Source organism: Papio anubis, chromosome 2 (assembly GCF_008728515.1).
Source record: "Papio anubis isolate 15944 chromosome 2, Panubis1.0, whole genome shotgun sequence".
In the NCBI taxonomy this organism is placed as follows: domain Eukaryota; kingdom Metazoa; phylum Chordata; class Mammalia; order Primates; family Cercopithecidae; genus Papio; species Papio anubis.
In genome coordinates this window covers 31,319,113-31,338,206 of record NC_044977.1, presented here as the reverse complement: position 1 = coordinate 31,338,206, position 19,094 = coordinate 31,319,113, and the positions used below count along the sequence as shown (strand labels likewise).

Sequence of the window (19,094 nt, the reverse complement as noted above, 5' to 3'; positions counted from 1 at the left end):
AAGCCCTTCCCTACTCCAAAGCAGGAAGAAATTCACATTTATTTTATCACATGTTTTAATGCTTTGCTTTTGACATAAAGATCTTAAACTATATAGAGTTATTTTTGTGTAATGTGCATGGCAGGGGTACATATTATTTTTTTTTTCTTATCAATAATCACTATTACTAGGTCCTTTTGCTGAACAGTCTCCTCTTTTCACAGTAATCTGCCATACCATCTTTGATAGACACTTAAGTTTAATTTATTTTTAGATCTCTTTCTATGGTCCCCCTTCTGAATACTGTCTTTTCAATTCTTGTATTTGGGTACTGGGTTCACAGGTGTCTATTACATTATTAACATATTTATTAAAAGAAAAATGTTAAATTACAGAGGGTCATGCATCGACCAATGACGAATGTGTCTCATGAATTAAATATTATGATTAATTCAAATCTGTGAGCCTGAGGGCCATTAAAAAGATAAAATAAATAAATAATGCTACAAAGAACAGTCTTATTCATGTTCTTTTTCTCCCTTTCTTGCCTAAGGACAAGTTCCCAGGAATGAGGGAGCAAGCGTATACAAAATACTTTTAAAGGTTTTAACTGTGAAACTTAAATGCTTTCCAAAGGGACATACACATTACCCTTTGTGGCAAAGGGTCTAGCATTTAAATTCAGAGTTCTGGCCCTGGGGCATCCATTGTCCTGTCTTCTTTTGCTCCAGTCTCCTTCCTTACCCCTTCCCCACCACACTGATCCTTGTCTAATCCCACTAAGAGGCAATATATTTCTTCTTTGGACCCTGTCTGTACCTGCTAAAGCAGCACCCACAGACTCTACTGCTAGTTGGCCAGATTAAAAGTAACAATGAAACAATTTCTGGCCTCATGTTGGTCTCCGTCTTTTCATTTTTATTACTGATGCGCATTTTCTAGCTAGTTTGCTCTTTCCCCAGATATACTCACAGCTTGCTCTTAGGGTTGACTGGTTATAGCATTGCTCAGATGTCACCTTCCTCAGAAAGACCTTTCGAGATCACCCATTTAAAATGGCAACCCCTCACTCTCGATTCCCACTGTTTCCCTCCTGTGCTTTTTTTCCCCATATAACTTATCACCACTTGTCTGTTTCCCCTTCATCAGAATTTGGAGCTTAGATCTCTTTTGTCCATGGGTGTATTCTCAGCATCTACAATACTTTAAACATGACAGATGCTTTGTGAACATTTGCGAATATTATTACAAACAAAGCACATAGATGTTGTTCAATATGTGTGTCGGATGAATGACTGAAGTCCAGAGGACCCAAGGAACCCACGATTATACTTAACATTTTTTGGCATCTGTCCCACTGGAGGTCCAGGGGTAGTTGAAGTCTCGGGTAGTCACACTGGAACTGCTGGCTGAAAGACAAAATTATTTTCAGAATCCAGCTTTTTTAGAAAGCTGTAATTTAACTTTGCTTTGATGCACAAAATTTTTAATCTATGTGACTTTGGGGAAATCTGAAATTGAAAATGTGCTTCCCTATGCAGGAATACTAGCTGGCATATTAAGCAAAAGCTCTGTAGGTTAATGCCAGCTTGTCACTGATTTGTATTCTTTTTCTGTTCTTGTCACAAACTCAGATCACTGAGAGTATTGTGAAGACTACTTTAATATTACCTTAAAATCCCTTGACAAATAAAAGGTACAATATAATAACAAATCATCACCCCTTATTTTTTAAGATTATAGAAATTGTCATATCAATATGTAGTCACCATAGAGTAACTCAAAACCAAGATATTAACAAACATCAAATGAAAATACAGCTGTTTACTGAAACGTCAACATTATAGAAGCAGTAGTAAAACTTGTGAGTGTGTTGTCTCTTTCCACTCATGGAGGAAAACCTTGCTGAACTCACGTTGAGGAGTAGTGTTTGGCCTCAAGGCACTCACATCTGCAAGGGTCACTGAAGACGTAGCTGGATATCCTATTTTGAAAATAAAATTCCCAAATTATTATATGTATTTACGTTCATATGTTTAACTATGCCACTACATTTAAAAAGAGCCTGGAATATTAGAGTTGGAAAGAATCTTAGCGAATAGCCTCATTTTATAAATGATGAAACTGAATCCAAAAGGAATAATATCCAATATCATTTCTTTGCTATTAACCCAGTTCTCCTAATTCTAAATGTATTATATTCATACTTTCAAAATATATTATATCGGTGTCTACCGTATGCCACTCTATTCCGCATGCTGGGGATATAGCAATAAACAATGAAGACAGGGTCCCTGCTCTCATGAAACTTACCTTATAGTGAATTTTCACAAATACAATTGTGAAAATATATCTTCACATACTAAATATGGTTTCATATTTACTTCAGTTGTTAGTTTGCAAAGTCATTTCTCCATCTTTATACTCCATAATTGTACATTCTCTTCCTTCCTCCTCACTCCTCCAAAGTGAAAGACTGATTCATATTCATTTGAAAATACCTCTATATTTTAGAGCTATTATATATAGCAAGGTAGATTAAAGAAGAAGAAAAATATCCAACCACAGTCCGTTGAAATCATGTTTATATCTCTTGGAAAGAAAAATTTTGAGTACATTTTGTGTGTATTTCTCCTTTGTTCCGAAATGTATTTAAGGTGGTTTATATCAATGTGCAATACAAGAAGATAAAAGTAGAAAGGCAAAATAGGAACAAGGAAAATATAGTAGAAAAATTATGTTGAGTCCTGTTGAAACCTAAACAGGAATAGTGCACAAAGTGCATTTCCTGATGTCCTATGCTGTTAGTAGATGTGGGCCCCACATTTGGTCTGACATTTCTGGTAGCAAATGCTAAGAAATAAACAGTAGAGGTTACATGATTGATGAATATAATAAGTTAGAAACAGTATTATTATGAATAGCGAGAGAAAAAGTTATTCTTTTTGTTGTGATTAAAAAGAAACTTTTCCCCAGATCGTCATAAAAAGAATGCTGTATAATGTGTAAAGTATCCTATAAAATATCCTTACAGTATCTTAGCCAGTATGTTCACTCATCCTCAAACTTTAGTTAGTAGTGAAGGGCAGCCAGCTTTCCTGGTACCTCAATTATGTGAAAGAGAATGTCTTAAATAGAGAACATGGGCAATCAAATCAAATGAATAAGTTGGCATTGTGGTTTTTGCATTTATAAGTAGTTCACATTCAGAGGTCAGCAATGATAACCTTTTTTTTTGTTTTGCAAAGCAGTGTATCAATGAACTATAAAAAGATACTTACCCACCGTGCCTCCATGATTAAAAGAGTCATACATACAAAATACTTAGAAGAGTGCCTGGCATTCAGTAAATGCTAAAAAGTATGTCTTAGAAACGGTAAAACAGGTCACTTGCAGTTTATCAGATGTTAATACCAGCATATTCTAACTATAGGCCACTTGAATCTCCCGAGGAGTTCCACAATTGTCCCATTTTCCTTGGTCTTTTTGAAAGAAAGTTGATCTAAGGCAACTCATTCCTTCTTCTTCAGCCTGGCTCAAGTCAAGAACTACATTCCAAAGTGTTGTACTAGAAAAGAGCTAATAGAAATAAAGAGTGTGATAGTAGGCTGGGGCATTAGCTTTGTGGTAGGGTAGTAACTTCTCACTGGCAGAATCACCTACAATTCTTTTCCTCTGCTATCCCACTGAGCCATCGGTACCAGATTCTTGTGCGGTAATTTTAACTTCTAGCTCACTGCCTCCCACCATTCATCAAAGGCTGTATTAATAGAAATAAATGCACAAGATTGACTACGTAAAGCATATATGATGCTTTTGTAGATTGCTTTGAACTGAGTATTGAAACCACATTCCTAGTCACTGTGGAATTCCTCTTATATAATACTGAGGATTTTCCCATTGGCTGACACTAGATGACAGTCTAATACGATGCGGGGAAGGGTGGGGTCGCCATTGTTTACACTTAGAGTGAGAAAGTTCCTGGGACTGTGCTCCACCACGCCCTCTAGAGGAGGGTCTCCAGGCTGTCTCTGCATTAAGAGCAGCTGTGCTTCTGGACAACTGCCTTGTTATACCATTTTACAAATCTATGGATCACCAAGTGATTTATAATTTTATTTCTCTCATTGAGAAGACTTTGCTTTTTTCTCTCTGCAGCAATTCCTTCAGTTACCTCTTTTCAAAATTGTATTGTTACGTATTTTTAAAGTTACTTCATATTCCTTTTGGGACAAGACAAGGTAAAAATATAGAGAAGAAAATAAATAAATTAGGTGTAAGTAATTTGAACACTGTGAGATACTGAGAGATATGACAGGCTCTTCCTAACGAATAAAGATGGTTCTTTCCTCCTTCCTCCCCTCCCTTCTCTCTCTCATGCTGAAATTAACCTCCAAAAGTATTTGCTGAGAGGCTTGGTAAGTAAATTCAAAGGAATTGTTTTTAACAGTGGTGCTATGATAACAATAGTCATAATGAAGATGATGAAAAAGATCTAGGAAATAAACATCAAAGAACTTAATATTTATTTGTAAACTACATGACCACTACCTAGAAATCTCAGTCTAAGAAGCAACTGCCAGCTGCCTTTAAAAATATATCTTACCTGCAAGCAACAGACATTTTCCTATGCCAGCCTGGTTGCCCGCACTGGGTGCTGGCACTGACCAGGACATGTGATTTAATTCTGGCAGGAATCTCAGGAATCCTGATGAAGTACAACTTGATTGGGAATTTCATTTATATGAAAATGACTGGTTAAATGTTCTCTTCTGTAGGTCAGAAAATAATGTGACATAAGTCATTTCTCAAGGTTTACTGCAGGAGAAGGAGAACTCATTTATTTGATTCTACCTATTATGTTATTTAGGTACCTTGTTGAGGGAGAAACGTGCTGAGGAATGCATGCTGCCTTAATCCTTGTGTGACTATGTCTCTGCCCCAACTTAGACATCTATGTTGCTTTACCCTTCTGACACACAAGACTGTGGAGTGCATTGAGGGCTGAATACATGCCAAGGGTGGGGAACAAAAGGATCAATGATACCTAGTCTCTTAGTCTCTTTCCCCAGGGAGAACAAAGTTATTTCGCTCATATTGATCTCCAGCTGAATGTTCTTTAGACTTCCACTTGAGGGTCCGAACCAACTTGCACAGGTTATTGAGAGAATGATTCCTTTACTATGAGACCTCACTCATTATGTAGAATTCAGAGTTAAAGTTATTTAGAGAACTATGTAGTTCCTAGATAAATTAAATCTACCCCTCTCTCTTCCACTTTACACTATGGTTCAAGGTTAAGGCCCCTTCATACTCCATGACCTGATCTCTAACAATCTTCACATAGTCCTCTCTTGCTACTCCCTGCATACATTCTTTCATTTGTTCAACCAATATCTGGAAGTCTCTATATTTCAGGCATTGTGCTTGGTACTGGGAATACTGCTCTCCTGGAGTTTAAGTTCACAGAGGAGATGGACATCAAGCAGAGGATCACGTAAGCCAATTCAAACACTAGAACATATTAAAGGGGGGATGGCCCACCCAGAGTCCCAGGAAAGCTTTCCCAAGGAATGTAGTGGGAGATTGTGGCCAGTGGAGGGAGGGTGGGAGCTTTCAGGCAGAGGGCATAGCCAGTGCAAAGGCCCAGTGTGTGGTCTCACATATCATGGATTAGTAATAGCCATTTCTGGCACCTGTCCATTCCAGGACTGGGCTTTTACAAACCCTCAGGGTGTTTTTTCCATGTGCTGAGTTGAACTGGATGTGAGAGCTAGGTGAGGTGTTACCTGCCAAAGTGCATATCCAAGACATAAGCAGCAGCAGGAGAACAGTGATCAAACTGTGGCACAGGGTGCAGCAACACTGCTTATTTTTTAGGAGTTTTGTTTTGTTTTAAAAAGTCCCTTCTTAAAACCTGACCTGGAGATTCTGTAACTATATAAGAACATGTCTGACTGTCTCTTGATATCATGTAGAGAATTAAAAATATTTTATTTGCATTCCTCGTAGCCATGTTTTTGAAAGATTCATATTGATCATGTATTTCCAGATGTGAGAAAGCTTGCTTTGTACCTTTCATTTTAAGGCTAAGTTTGTATTTCACAACATAGCAAAATCTCTTCGATATTCAATAGTGTGTTCTAAATCATGAGATACTATATAGGCAAGTAAGATGCCAAACTCTGTGATAGGGAGTTGATGGCTTTGTTTGCTGATCGTTTATTCCTTCTTCAATGTGAATGTTTAGTATTATTAAATCTTGCAAGTATCCAGAGTTATACTATAATGACCCATGTCTCCAGGAAATAAGATGAAATTTAGAGGTAAACACTACTTCACACAAAATGTTTTGTTTATACTAGTTCAGAAATGGCCATGAGGTTGCATGAGGAGGTTTGAAGCCTTCCTGGCCCATTTCTATTTTAACTCTTTAAAAATTTTCTCACTAAAATAAAATAACGCCCCCCTTTTACGCTATCACTGGAAATTCAATTAAGTTAGAAGACAGCTCCAGTCAGTGCTGAATTGAGTGGGCAGACAGAAACATGTTCTAAAAGAGCTAATTTTGGTCATCTCCATATGACATCGTTAAGCAAAACTGAATCTCTTAATCTATACTCTTGCCAGTCTTCCTGGTGACCTAATTGCTAGAGAAAGGAAAGGTAGAGGAAGGCTAGAAGATCTATGTTTGGCTAACTTTTGGGAAATGCTGAAATATTTTCCAAACAACATAGATTTTAAAGATAATTTAATATGGACCTACTATATGACAAATAAAAGAAGCAAGTGAGCAGTTGCAAAGTAGCATAAGGGGAGCATAAAGGATATACTGGTAACTTTAAAAAAGAGAGAAATAATTTTGGTCATTGGTTCCTTCTTCAAGGAATTAAAAATTACAAATAAAGGTCTTGATTTATTTTGAGATGGTTTTTGCTTACTAGACTCATGACATTTCTTCTCAGACTGGACAGTATGAGTCGTACCTTCATTTTTGTTTTTTATACACTTTCACATTTGATTCTCATAATAATCATATGAACCAGATAATGTTACTCTCATTTATTTAAGACAAGGAAACTACTACAGAGGTGAAATTGTCACAGGATCCTTGGGGTGTCGCTTTGCCAGCCAGAAATTCTGTGGCCAGTGGTGCCTTCTGCCTGGGTATTGCTCACACTTCTGGGCTTGTTCCACCCACTTGGTTCGGCAGGCTGTGCTTGGTCTGTGCTACCAGCCTGGATCCCATACCTGCCAAGGGTGAGCCAGGTGCAGAGCAGTAAGGGGTGTGTGAACGAGTCAGCGTGGGGTCTGGCCACTGCACACAGCCAGGCACACTGGCTGCTGAGGCAGAGTGGTAAGCTCCAGGCTCCAGCATGGGTGCTGACTCTGTGTGAGGCTGCTGCTGGACCAGATGTATTGCAAGTGGTTTCTGCTGCGGTCACTGGTGTCTGGACAAGGGGAACACTGTGGCACCTGAAAGCTTAGAGATGCCAGGAACTGTAGAGCTCCAAAGAGGGTGTTACAGATCTGGCTCAGGGGGCCTTAGGTCTGGGCTCCCCAAAGGGCCACAGCTCTTCTCTCTTTCTCATTGCTTGCAATGTGGTGAGCAGGTGGGAGGTGTGTTTCAGCCCGGTTTATGTTACAACTATTTCAGTCCCGTCGTTCAGTAGGTCCCGAGTTCTTGTCTTGCCTCCAAGAAGAATGAGGTATGCAGACAACTGGAGGGTGAGCAAGGTGGAGAGGAGCTTCACTGAGCCACAGAACAGCTCTCAGGAGACCTGAAGTGGTTAGTTCCTTTCCACAGGCAGGCTCTCCAAGTGAGTGTCCCGCTCTCAGTGGAGAGGAGACCTGTAGTGGGTAGCTCCTTTCTGCAGGCAAGTGGTCTGGACGAGGAGACCCATAGTAGGTAGCTCCCTCTCACAGCTGGTAGTCTTGACTTCTGTCTGAGTCTGACTGAGTCCCCAGTTTTTCATGGGATTAGAAGGGAGAAAGCGCATGGTGATTGGTCCATGGATGGCCATAGGCGGGCCTGGAAAAAGCACTATCCAGTTGATCCAATGGTCATCAGTGAAGTTATCACTCATATCCATGGACTTCACCTGGAACTGGCAGCCCAGCTCCCAGGCTTCAGGCCATCCCTAGCCTGAAGGTGGGGTTTCACTGGGGACCTACGCCTTTCCATTCAGGAACCTAGTCAGCCTCCCACTGTCATCATGCCTTCCATAGCCCAGGCTGTTTGCACCAAAGGGCACCTGCAGACCTGCATCCAGCTGCCCTTAGCCCACCCCCACCTGCTGCCTTCCTCCTGTGCTCCTTGGTGCCCAAAGTCCAGAGGGGGCCAAGGTGGGGGATTGGTGTATGAGTGCTGCCCCAAGCATGCACACACCTGGCCAGGTTGCGACAGTGCCTGGGCTGAACCTCGACCTTGCTCTGAAATTGGAGCAGGTGCTAGGAGTAGCAAGAGTCCAGGGAGTGGAAGAAGGCCCTTCTGAGCCTGCAGAAGTGGGGGTGTTCCCAGCCCCCGAGAGCCCTGGGATGCCAGGGTACGGAACTGCAGCTGGGTGGCTACAGCTGCCCTGAGAGCCCAGGGCTCCTACCCCACCAAGTCAGTAGGGGGCAGGCTCCTTCCTGTTCCCAGCCTCCGGGGGTTCCACAGTCCCAGTCACGCCTCCCTCGCTGCAGCTGGCATCCTCACAGCAGCTAGTCCAGTCGGGCAGCTGCTGCCATCAGAATGACTTGCTCTAGGCTACAGAGCCTGTAGGTGGCAGAGACAGGAACTGAACCCAAGCCTGTCTGACATTAAAGACTATATTTATTCCATTCTGGTGGCCTTATAACTGTAGTTAGCCTTACTGCAGCATGCATCATCAGAACCAGGGCCTAGTCATGGAAGAGCTCACTCATGATGTCTAGCATACAACCGCCCAGAATAGCAGGCCTTTGGTAGCTTCTCTTCCTGTCCCACCATCACCTTTTAGCTTCCTGTCATAAGACTACGCAGACGTCAGCCCTAGTCAGATGGCTTTTTTTAAGGGAGATATCCTCTGCATTCCCTAAAGCCTTCCTTTGTTAATCTCTTCTTTTTTTTGTACTTAAAAAAATTCTCCATTTAAAAAACATTTACCGAATTATCAACACATTGATAACCATGTGTTATCATTGCTCTAGGTGGTACAGCTATGTCAGTAGACAAATAAGATAAAAAACACTGCCCTCATCAGATTTACGTTTTTGTGTGTGGAGAGGAGCCAAACAGGTAACTTACAGACGGTGTTAAAATGTGCTATGGAGAAAATACAGCCAAAAAAGGAGAACAAGAAGTGGGGTGGGAGGCAGCTGCAATTTAAAATAGGATGGTCATGGAGTACCTCATCGAGAAGGTGACATTTGAACAAAAATTTCGAGAAGATGAGGGTGTGATCCATATAGATATTTGGGGGAAGAAGTTTTCAGGCATAGGAAATAAGGTCAAAAGGCCCTGAGATGAGAGAAACCCTGTCATGCTAAAGGAAAAGCTAGGAGGCCAGCTTGACTGAGCAAAGCAAGAGAAGGGAGAGTGCAGTCATGGGGGATATAACAAGTAGGGTATAATGTGGCTTTTTATGCTAACTGTAGATTTCTGCTCCTCTTTACTGCCCGCTTCCCTCCTCCCCTCACTAGACCTTGGTCCTTGTGAGCCTGGTTTTGTTTACATCAGTATCTGTCTCAAGTGGATGCACATAATTCTAAACCTAGATTATTTGCTTTTATTCTAAACCTATATTATTTTTATTAAAACACACACACACACACACACACACACACATACCCCTTAGACAAAGACAGACTGGTTAATCTGCCATTCTATTTCCTACTTTGGGTTCTTACTGTATTTCCGAATGGATTTAGAGGGTCTAATAATAGAATACAACATGTTAACACTTACTGTGAACCAAGTGCTATGTAGGTATTTTGTTTGCTTAGTCTCTTCTGCTGCTTTTAATCACCCTTAGAGGAAGGAACCACCCACACGAAAACTTTCCCTTTTCTCCATTCTCCTGTCTCCCTTCATATTCCTCAAGCATCCTCACCTTTGGTCAATGCTTCTAGAACTCAGTGTTTATTTTCCATCCATCACACTATTGCTAAGAACTACAGCTTTCTGTGGATCCTCTCAGTGCGTTAACCATCACCTCATCATGTTTGCTTCATTTTCACTTTATTTCCTTTAACTCTTCAATGGATCATGCAGAATAAAATTTTTAAATGGAATCCTTGTACCTTCATTTCAGATGAGGTTCCAAAGGTTAAGAACCATAGCACAGGGCACAAGCCACCTCACATTGAAAGCAGGGTTCTAGCCCACCTATGCAGGACATGTGAGGCAGTGTGGAGTGGGACCTGTCAGTGCTGGTCTATCATCAACCTCAAAGCTGTGTGATGGAGTGGGAGCAGCGTGGCTAAGTGTTCCTTTGAAGGGTCCTGTGCATCAGGCCCTCCCTCATGGAGAAGATGAAGAAGAATCCGCTCCTTCACTTTAGACCAAGTAAAGTGTGGATCTGGGAGAACTACTCAGATCTCTTGACCTGTGTGTCCTGCAATTTAGGACAAAGGGGCATGGTGCCTTACTCAGGCTGGAGAGGCTACATGAGGAGTCCATGGTTGGTTAGCAGCTCTGAATGGGCACGGAGAAGAGAGACAGGGCCACACTGGTGAAGAGGAGCACTTTCTCCATAGAGTAGGCAAAGGTGCATATTTTTCCAGATATAATAGGGTGCCATGAAAATAATCTCACTCAGGAAGAACACCTAGAGGAGCAAAGAAGCCCCCAAGAGGAGCTGACCTTCAGAAGTTTAGAGGCTGCAGGGAGAAGCAAGTAGAAGACCAGAAGAGAGGCATGGCCTGCACCAAGGGAAGCAGTCATAGGACAGTCAGGGATTTCTGAAAAACCTGCCAGAGTGCCCCATGAAGTCAATATGGCAATTTTTATTCTCCTCATCCAGAGGACACCTAAGTCAGATTACAGCCAGCCTATTAAGGAAGGTCCTTCCTTACCTACCTCTCCCTTCTTCTTCTTATGCCCATGCCCCATAAAGAGGGGCCCAAGCCAGCAGCTAGGAGTGGAGGAGAGGATGGAGCCAGGCTAGGGAATCAGAGACATTCCCTGTCTCTTCCATACCCCCACCTCACATATCCCAGTCTTTCCAAGTTGAGTTAGACCCACACTTGGGGGAAGGGAGAGGAAAGAAGTTCTGGACTAAATTCACTTTTTTGAGTTTTGAGATTACGTTTGACAAGAGTTTTTAATTACTGACACAGTCTGTTCTTGAGGCTGAAAGGGACCAGATGACATTTATTGTATGAAAATTACCAAAAAAAGCGAAGTAATCTGTTGGAAATTTCTTTTAGAGGCCAAGAAAAAATTATTCAATAGATCTCATTTGAACAGAGAAGAATGGAAAAAGTAAAAATTATTTTTTGCTAACCTACCCAGTTTAGCTTATTTAATCAACAAAGTACAAAGGTAAAAGTTATTTGTAAGTTTCAAGCTACTGGTTAACTTATCTGGTTAGTCAGACGCTGTCATCTAAGATTTTACCTTACTCCAATGTAAAACTGAACCTAAAAATTTAACTTATTTTCTAAAATAGAAATATTTCCATTTGGCCTTTCATTCTATCACTACAGCACCTATTGGCATAGCACAGACTTAGACTTATCCATCTGGTTTCTGGACAAATGTGTAATTGCTCTCCATCAATTTACCTGCAGCACAAAGAACCTTTAAACACAGTGGTGACATTAACTGGATAATACAGGCCTTCAACCACATCTAAACACGTATGAATCAGCCTCATCAATCTGCGTGGTCAGGATAACGTGGGCACTGACCTTCAGCCCAGCATAAAGGAGACATGTGGTGTGAAACCTAAACCTAAACCCTGCATAAAATTGGTTTCATGTGGGAGGCAGATTGTTCAGGACATGTGCTGACTAAATGGGGAATAATAATGTGTATTGCTGGATTACTGGTCCAGAAAGGGTTTCAGGACTCCCTTGGGGAAGATGACAGTAAACAGGACAGAACTCATCACGCATCATGTGGTGAACTTGTAGATACTCAATAATTATGAAATAAACTGAAAAATAGGTCATCCGCTAGCTTTTACCCTGAGGAACCTCACCCCAAAGGGGAATAACTGAATAGACAAATATGCAATGTAAACTAGTCATCAAGAAGGCTGAGCTTGACTTACAGGTGACAGATAAAGAAAAAAGAGAAATCCTTTCAACAGTCTGTTTTGTGTGCCCCAGGTGGAAGGTGGTAAAAAAGATACGATAAACAGAATTTCCTAGGATTCAAGGAAAAGCATTGGAGTTTTGTATGGATTCTGTAGATTCATACCTACAGTGAGAATTACATGATAAAAAGTGTTGATGGTGGTGGGGGGGCGGCTGGGCTACAAATGCAGGAAGGGTTTCTTTAATTTATTTCCAACTGAGGAAATGCTAGCTTCACTCTCAGATGCTGCATGTCTCAGGAAAACACTGGTCTAAAAAAGGGAGAGCTTAATGTAAGCATAGCTGTCATGTTTGACCTTTTCCTGAGACCTATAACAGCTTCACACTAAAAGGGATTTATTCAGTGTCTAAAGACATTTATTCAGCACCAACCATGTACTCTCTGACAGTAGGACTCAAGGTCTGAAGTCTGTCTGGGCTCAATACTGGCTCATCTACTTTCTGCTGGACTTTGGGTGAGTTACTTAACCTCTTTGTGCCTCAGTATCTTCATCTGTAAAGTGGGATAATAATAGCACCTAAGTAATTGTGTTGTTGGGAGGATTCAATGAGAAAATACCTTTACTAGTTTAGAACAGTCCATGCATATTGGAGGCAACCAACAAATATTAATATTTTTGCTTAGTATTATTATACAATCATGTCAGTTGGTAAACATTTTTATGTAATTGCTAGGAAAAAAATGGAAAGGTCCTTGTATGATTGTTCTCTGAAAACCTTTTATTTAGCCCCTGCATTTATGCAAACAATCCTGGTAGGCCTCCTGTTGCAGCACTCTCCATTTCTACCAATGCCCATTCTAGTTCAGACCATATCACTTTTTTAACCACCTTTGTGATCACGGAAAATAAACTTAAACCACTTTAAATCTGTATCATTTAGTCTTCTTGCTCCCTGCTCTTGCAACTATCACCTAACATATACATAGCTTCTGTTTTCCTGACATTTTCCCACATACTAAAAAAGCCATACTGGCTATTTGTTGTTCAGATCACAGCCCCAATTCATAGCCCATTAGCTGACATTTAAACACAGTAGTGACATTAACTGGACAACACAGGCCTTCAGCTACATCTAAACACATTTGAGTCAGCCTCATCAATCTGCGTGGTTAGGATAACGTGGGCACTGACCTTCAGCCCAGCATAAAGGAGACATGTTGGGCTGTGGGCTATGAACTGGGGCTAAATGAGTTGAAGTTCATCTTTACCTTGTTCCACCCCACCTAATCAACCCTTACCCTTCTCCCAACAAGCAATGTCAGAACTCCTGCTTGTCTTCTCATGTCCTGCGCTCATTTTGTTTTATGCCTTTGCTTATGATGAGAATGTGAAGATCCATTTCTCATCTTTCTTCCACCTGAGTCAGTATTTTCTTCCAGACCCTGTGTGAAGACTTCCCTGATTCCCCTTCCTTTCCCCCAGCACTCACTGACTTTTCTTACTTTTCAGCAGCAGATACATATTGATAACGGCAGAAACTATTGAACAGCAATTGAGATGCCCTGTTGGCACCTGAACACAGGCATGACATGACTAGCAAAGGGGTCAGAAGTTGCTGTCACAAACAAATCACTGGAGCCTTCTCACTGCCTTGCAGACTCTCTCTGGCATTCCCCTGTTAACATTAGAATCCAATACCCCTATCAACTGCTGAACTTCTGATCTACTTTCTTCTAATCTCATCTAATGACATGTCTTCTGGGTTGATCCCCCACCATTTCTGACATTCTTACTCATAAATCAGTAGTTTTGTTGCATCCCCTGGGCAGTTGCTTCCTTTGGTCTGTGCCCCTCAGTGCCTGATCATCCACTTGGCAAGGATAAGTTCTGTCTACCTGGGGTGCTGGCTGAGGATTAGAGGCAGACTGGACCTAGCGTTTTACTCTAAGTATCCAGGAGTAGAAAGACCCAGATAGTGAGGACCAGCTAAGTCATTAGAAAGGGCTTAATATTAAAATCAACATCATCAGGTCTAAGGGTCATGTGCAGACATAACAATAGGAGGCAGAGCGAAAGGGACTGGTGGGCAGTAAAATAGGAGGCAAGGCAAATGGGTCACACAGGATTATAAGCTCTGTAAGCAACAGGAGCCCTGTCTGTCTTGTTCATCACTGTATCCGAGCGCCTCAAAAGTCCCTGACACATTGTAGGCACTCCATACTTATGAGTTTCATGAATAAGTGTCTTGGATGATTGCCACACCGGGTTGGCATCTCTTAGGCTACGCAACTCTTAGCCGAGTCACAGCCAGTGAATTGAAAGGCACAGGGATCTCTCCTCAAGGCTATGGAAGCTCCTGAATTGTGTCTGCACAGCCCCACCCTGGATTCATCAAGTGTCTCTGATTGTTCCACATGGACTTGTCTCATCTCGCCACTTAGCTTGTCAGCCTGTCTTCCTTGAACTGCACTGAGAATGCGGTTGGGACTCAGCAAACACTAATTGGTTCAGGTTGAACTGAGCTGGGCTTCCCTGGATAACTCTTGCAGTTTGTTATGAGTTATTAAGTTCTCCTCCCCTCGTTAAAGAATATTGCTTTCATAACCTTCAACATTTGTTTAAAAAATATCCTTTCATCGAGGAAAAAATAAGAATTGGATGCTTGCAGCCAGACGTGTAGCTTCGTAATGATGACTGGATTATAAAGCTCATTACATCTTAGAATTTGGAATGAAACCACAGCCTTTGAAGTTGGTTTCCATGACATGCTTCATCTCGCTTCCTTTCTTCAAAGAACATGCAAAGGTGAATCCTACCAGCTTCTGAGGCAGGAAGTCATCGCGTGATTTCGCAATTACCCTCCAGTTTGTCAAGACAAAATTTGGATTTTTCAATAGTAATTCAGTGATTATTCCAAAAAGATAAGTTTATTTAGACATAATCTGCCACTGGTTTAACATGAGTTTTATTGACATAAAAAATCAAACAAAATTATTCCACACATAAACTATTGTTGCCATCTTGACAGAAATCCAGATTTGATTTTGAAAAGTAAGAGATACCTACTGTAATTACACCTAAGCCTTGATCTGAAACAAGGCTTCTTGGCCTTGGCACTATTGACATTTTGAACCAATGATTATTTGTTGTGAGGGCTGTTCTGGCTTGTGTTGCACAATGTTTAGCAGCATCCCAGGCCTCTATGCACTAGATGCCAGTAGCACCCTCCCACCCTCTTTGTGACAAACAAAAATGTCTCCAGGCACTGCCAAAGGTCCTCTGGAGTGGCAAAATTACTCTGGTTGACAACCACTTATCTAACACAATCCTCAGGTCCAGTGTGGTAGAACCTCATTTTACGGAGGTCTTTTGATTCTGCACAGACTTCCCAACTATATCGTCTTAGTGTGATAGTAGATCAGGTAGCATTTTCCCCCCTGCTTTTAAACAAATATGGTACTTGACTGTGCTTTCTTTCCTTCATTAATACTAAACCTATATTAAATTGTAGGCTTCTTAAGTGTAACAACTGCTTTCTTTTGCTTTGAATTTTGTCACAGAAGTATGAACTGTGTTTATAAGCACTGATATAAGCACTTAGTGTATGTAGACTAACCCCATAAAAATTCAACTAGAAGAAATTCATGTCTGCTTTTAACTAGCAGAATATAAATGCTATGAGGACATTTTTTTTTTTTTTCAGTTTTGTTCATTGCTGTATTCACAGCACCTACAAGAGTACCTGATAGGTAGGTGCTCAATAAATATTTGATGAATGAGTTGTATCACTTTCTTTCTAAAATAAAGTGGAATGAGGTCCTTCCCCCGTTTCATAAAGGATAGCATTTGGAGTCCTTAAACTGGGGATCAAAGCTCTGTTTAGTTTGCATTTTCCAGTCTTCATCCCTGCTTTTTTAATACACAATACCACCTCTTTGATCCAAGCTTATCTACTGATGCTTTCTCAAATGCCCATAAACATCTTTGTCACTGCACAACTGCTCACTTTGTTTTCTCTGTTTAGAATGTTCTTTCAAGCTCTCCACTGAGTCAAACATATACAATATATACTTGAAAGGTCGAGTTATTTCATGTCTCCCAGGTAACGTTTTCTGAGCCCATGAACTCATAAAGAACTTTCAAAGCCTAATACTTACGGGTTTGTACCTCCCCCTGGGCATTTTAATTCTGTAAAGTACACCACCTTTCATCTTACTATTTTGAATTATTGTTTTTATGTGTGTATACCTTCTCTTCCAAGTAGATGCAACCTTCCTGAAGGCAGAAATATATTTTTATCTTTTTTCTTTAGCATTAGTCTATTAAATAACATCTACACAGTGAAGGGATCTTATTGTTATTAATTCTTTCATTCATTCAGTTAGTTATTCAACTAATAGTTTTTGACTGCCTACTCTGTGCTAGGAGGCAAAACAAATACGGTTCCTGTTCTCATGATACGTTTGGGCCAACTGGAGAAAAAGTGGTATCTAATGTAGTGAGAACTAAATTTAGTCATAAGACTGTGGTGTGAATGCAAAACACTGTCACTTACTAGGTATGTGATCATTTAAGCTCTCAGCATCTCAATGTCCCCATCTCGCAAGTGGGAACAATAATGCTTGCTCTGTCTACCACCCATAATAAAGAAGCTCAAACCACATTGCCTTTTATGTGCAGACACTTCTAAATGACAGGGTATGGTGGCTTTAATTTGTTCAGAGATTCTTTGATACCTGGAGACTAATTCTCATCCCCTTGAGTATAAGATGGACCTAGTGACTTACTTCTAGTAGATAAAATAAAGCAGAAGTAATGACATGCAATTTTGGAGACAAAGCCATAAAAAGGCAATATGGCTTTTGACTTAGTCACTCTGTTTCTTGAATTACTTGGTCCAGAGGAAGCCAACTGCCATATTGTATGCAGAGCTATAGAGAAGAACATGTGCTGAGGAACTGAGATCATCTATATGCTAGAGCTTAGAAGCAGATTCTTTAGCTCCAGTCAGACCTGCAGATGACTGAAGCCCCAGTCAACAGTGTGACTGCACCTCATGAAAGAACCCAGGTTAGCATCTTCCAGCTAGGCTGCTCCTGAAATTTCTGACCCCCAGAAACCATATGCGACAATACATGTTTCGTAAATTGCCAAAATTTGAGTTATTTTTAATGCAGCAATGGAAAACGAATACACAGGATACTAGAGAGATTTAAGGTTTTATTATTTTTGAATATGCTAATACTTGTTGAATGAAAAGTGCCATAATTAACTGTGGTTTATCATCGGTGGTGAGTTAAAAGTAGAAGAAAAAGAGGCTTCAAAAAAAGAAGAAAAGAAAAATTACAAAACATTAAGAATATGAGAAAATCAGATGGATGTGAAACTTTTGATGGGTGGTTTACAAGCTTCTCTGCCACTTGCTTCATTTTCTGAGAAGTATCAACCTATGACAGTGACTGCAGGCTAGATGCCAAAGGTTACCAGACAAAGGAATTGTTCATTCCCACTGACTGCTTTTGTTTTATTCCATTTTCAGTTCTCATTTTGAGCAAAAATTGATAGTTTTAATTAAATGAGAAATGAATCTTACTTCTACTTTACATAGAATATAAACTTTTTTGTATTAGAGAGTCACCATGGTTCTTTGTTAGACACAAAGGCCACGGACATGGGAATTTATGATGTGTTGCATCAATGACAACTTTTGAGAGTCACTGCCACTCCTTTGCCATAGTATTGCTGACCCAGGCTGACCTCCATTATTAATGATGCCTCAGATGGGAGGGCTGAATTCATAGTCCTCACCAGTCAACTTTGTCACCATTAATTTGAACCAGAACAAATTTAAATTTAAAAGGATTTAACCTCCTTTGGCCTATCCCGCTTTACAACCAATCTCTTAAACTCCCCACTGAGAACATTGTTTTGGAGAACGACTATCAATTTATTAACCTATTTAATAATAAATACAGAATTTAAATTCCTCACTGAATATTTATTGACCTTAATTTTCCCAGGGCTTCAAATAAAGGATTTTGGAAGTTATGTTAACCCTTTGAAGCCATGAGAATGACACTTTAATATGTTTAGGAGTTTCTTTACTAGATGATGAAAATGTTCTGAAATTGGCTGTGGTGATGGTTGTACAAGTCTGTGAACATACTAAAAACCATTAGATCATACATTTTAAATAGACGAGTTAATGTGATGTGAATTATATCTCAATAAAGCTGTTAAAAAATAAAACTCGATTTCAGCCGAAAAAAAGTCATAGCTAAGAAACAGGCATGAACCATGCAAGTTTGCTGAAATTTTATCTGCTTGGTTAAATTATCTGGTTGGTTAAATTAATAGCTCAGTGTGAAAACATTCTTACTTGTAGGAGATACACTGCTGGCTGGAGAAGGTTGGGTGTCAAGGGTGGATTCTGTAACACTCGGTGGAGGGTCTGTTGTGGACATTTCAGAACCTGAAAGGATTGGAAAGATGTTTATAATGAACAAAATATTGCAATAGTATTGCCTTAGTTCCTAAATACACTTTCCTTTATTTATTCACCATGTAACAAATCAATATATTGGGGGCATATTATGGTCAAGGCAGTGGGATATAATGATGAATGACAAAGACATGGGATTGTCCTTAAAGGGCCGATGGCCTAGAAACTAGGCAGCCAAGCATTGTGTTGAGTACTATGACAGTGGAAGTATAGGTGGCCACAGGAACGCAATAAAGGTGCACCGATAAAGACTGGGAGGTCTGGGAGGGCTCCCTGGAAAAAGTTACACTTTACCAAGACCTGGTAAAACTATTATAGCATTTAATATTTTGAAGTGTTTGATAAGCAATCCTGTAGTTTACAAAATCCATAAACTCACAAAAATT

The 19,094-nt window shown here is 40.4% G+C and overlaps 1 protein-coding gene across 3 annotated transcripts in view; it reads right to left on the bottom strand.

Moving 5' to 3' along the window:
• The window catches only part of CD96 (CD96 molecule), a 108,849-nt gene that overhangs the window by 26,067 nt on the left and 63,688 nt on the right, over positions 1–19,094 (bottom strand). For all 3 annotated transcript variants that reach the window (XR_004182047.1, XM_031662999.1, XM_031663000.1), the window contains exons 8-10: positions 18,586–18,678; positions 1,895–1,963; positions 1,317–1,388 (exon numbers count right to left, since the gene is read on the bottom strand). Coding sequence is in view for 2 of the 3 variants with exons in the window: in XM_031662999.1 (XP_031518859.1) it covers positions 1,317–1,388; positions 1,895–1,963; positions 18,586–18,678 (234 nt within the window). In the remaining variant the exon portion in view is untranslated. The remainder of the gene's footprint in view (positions 1–1,316; positions 1,389–1,894; positions 1,964–18,585; positions 18,679–19,094) is intronic.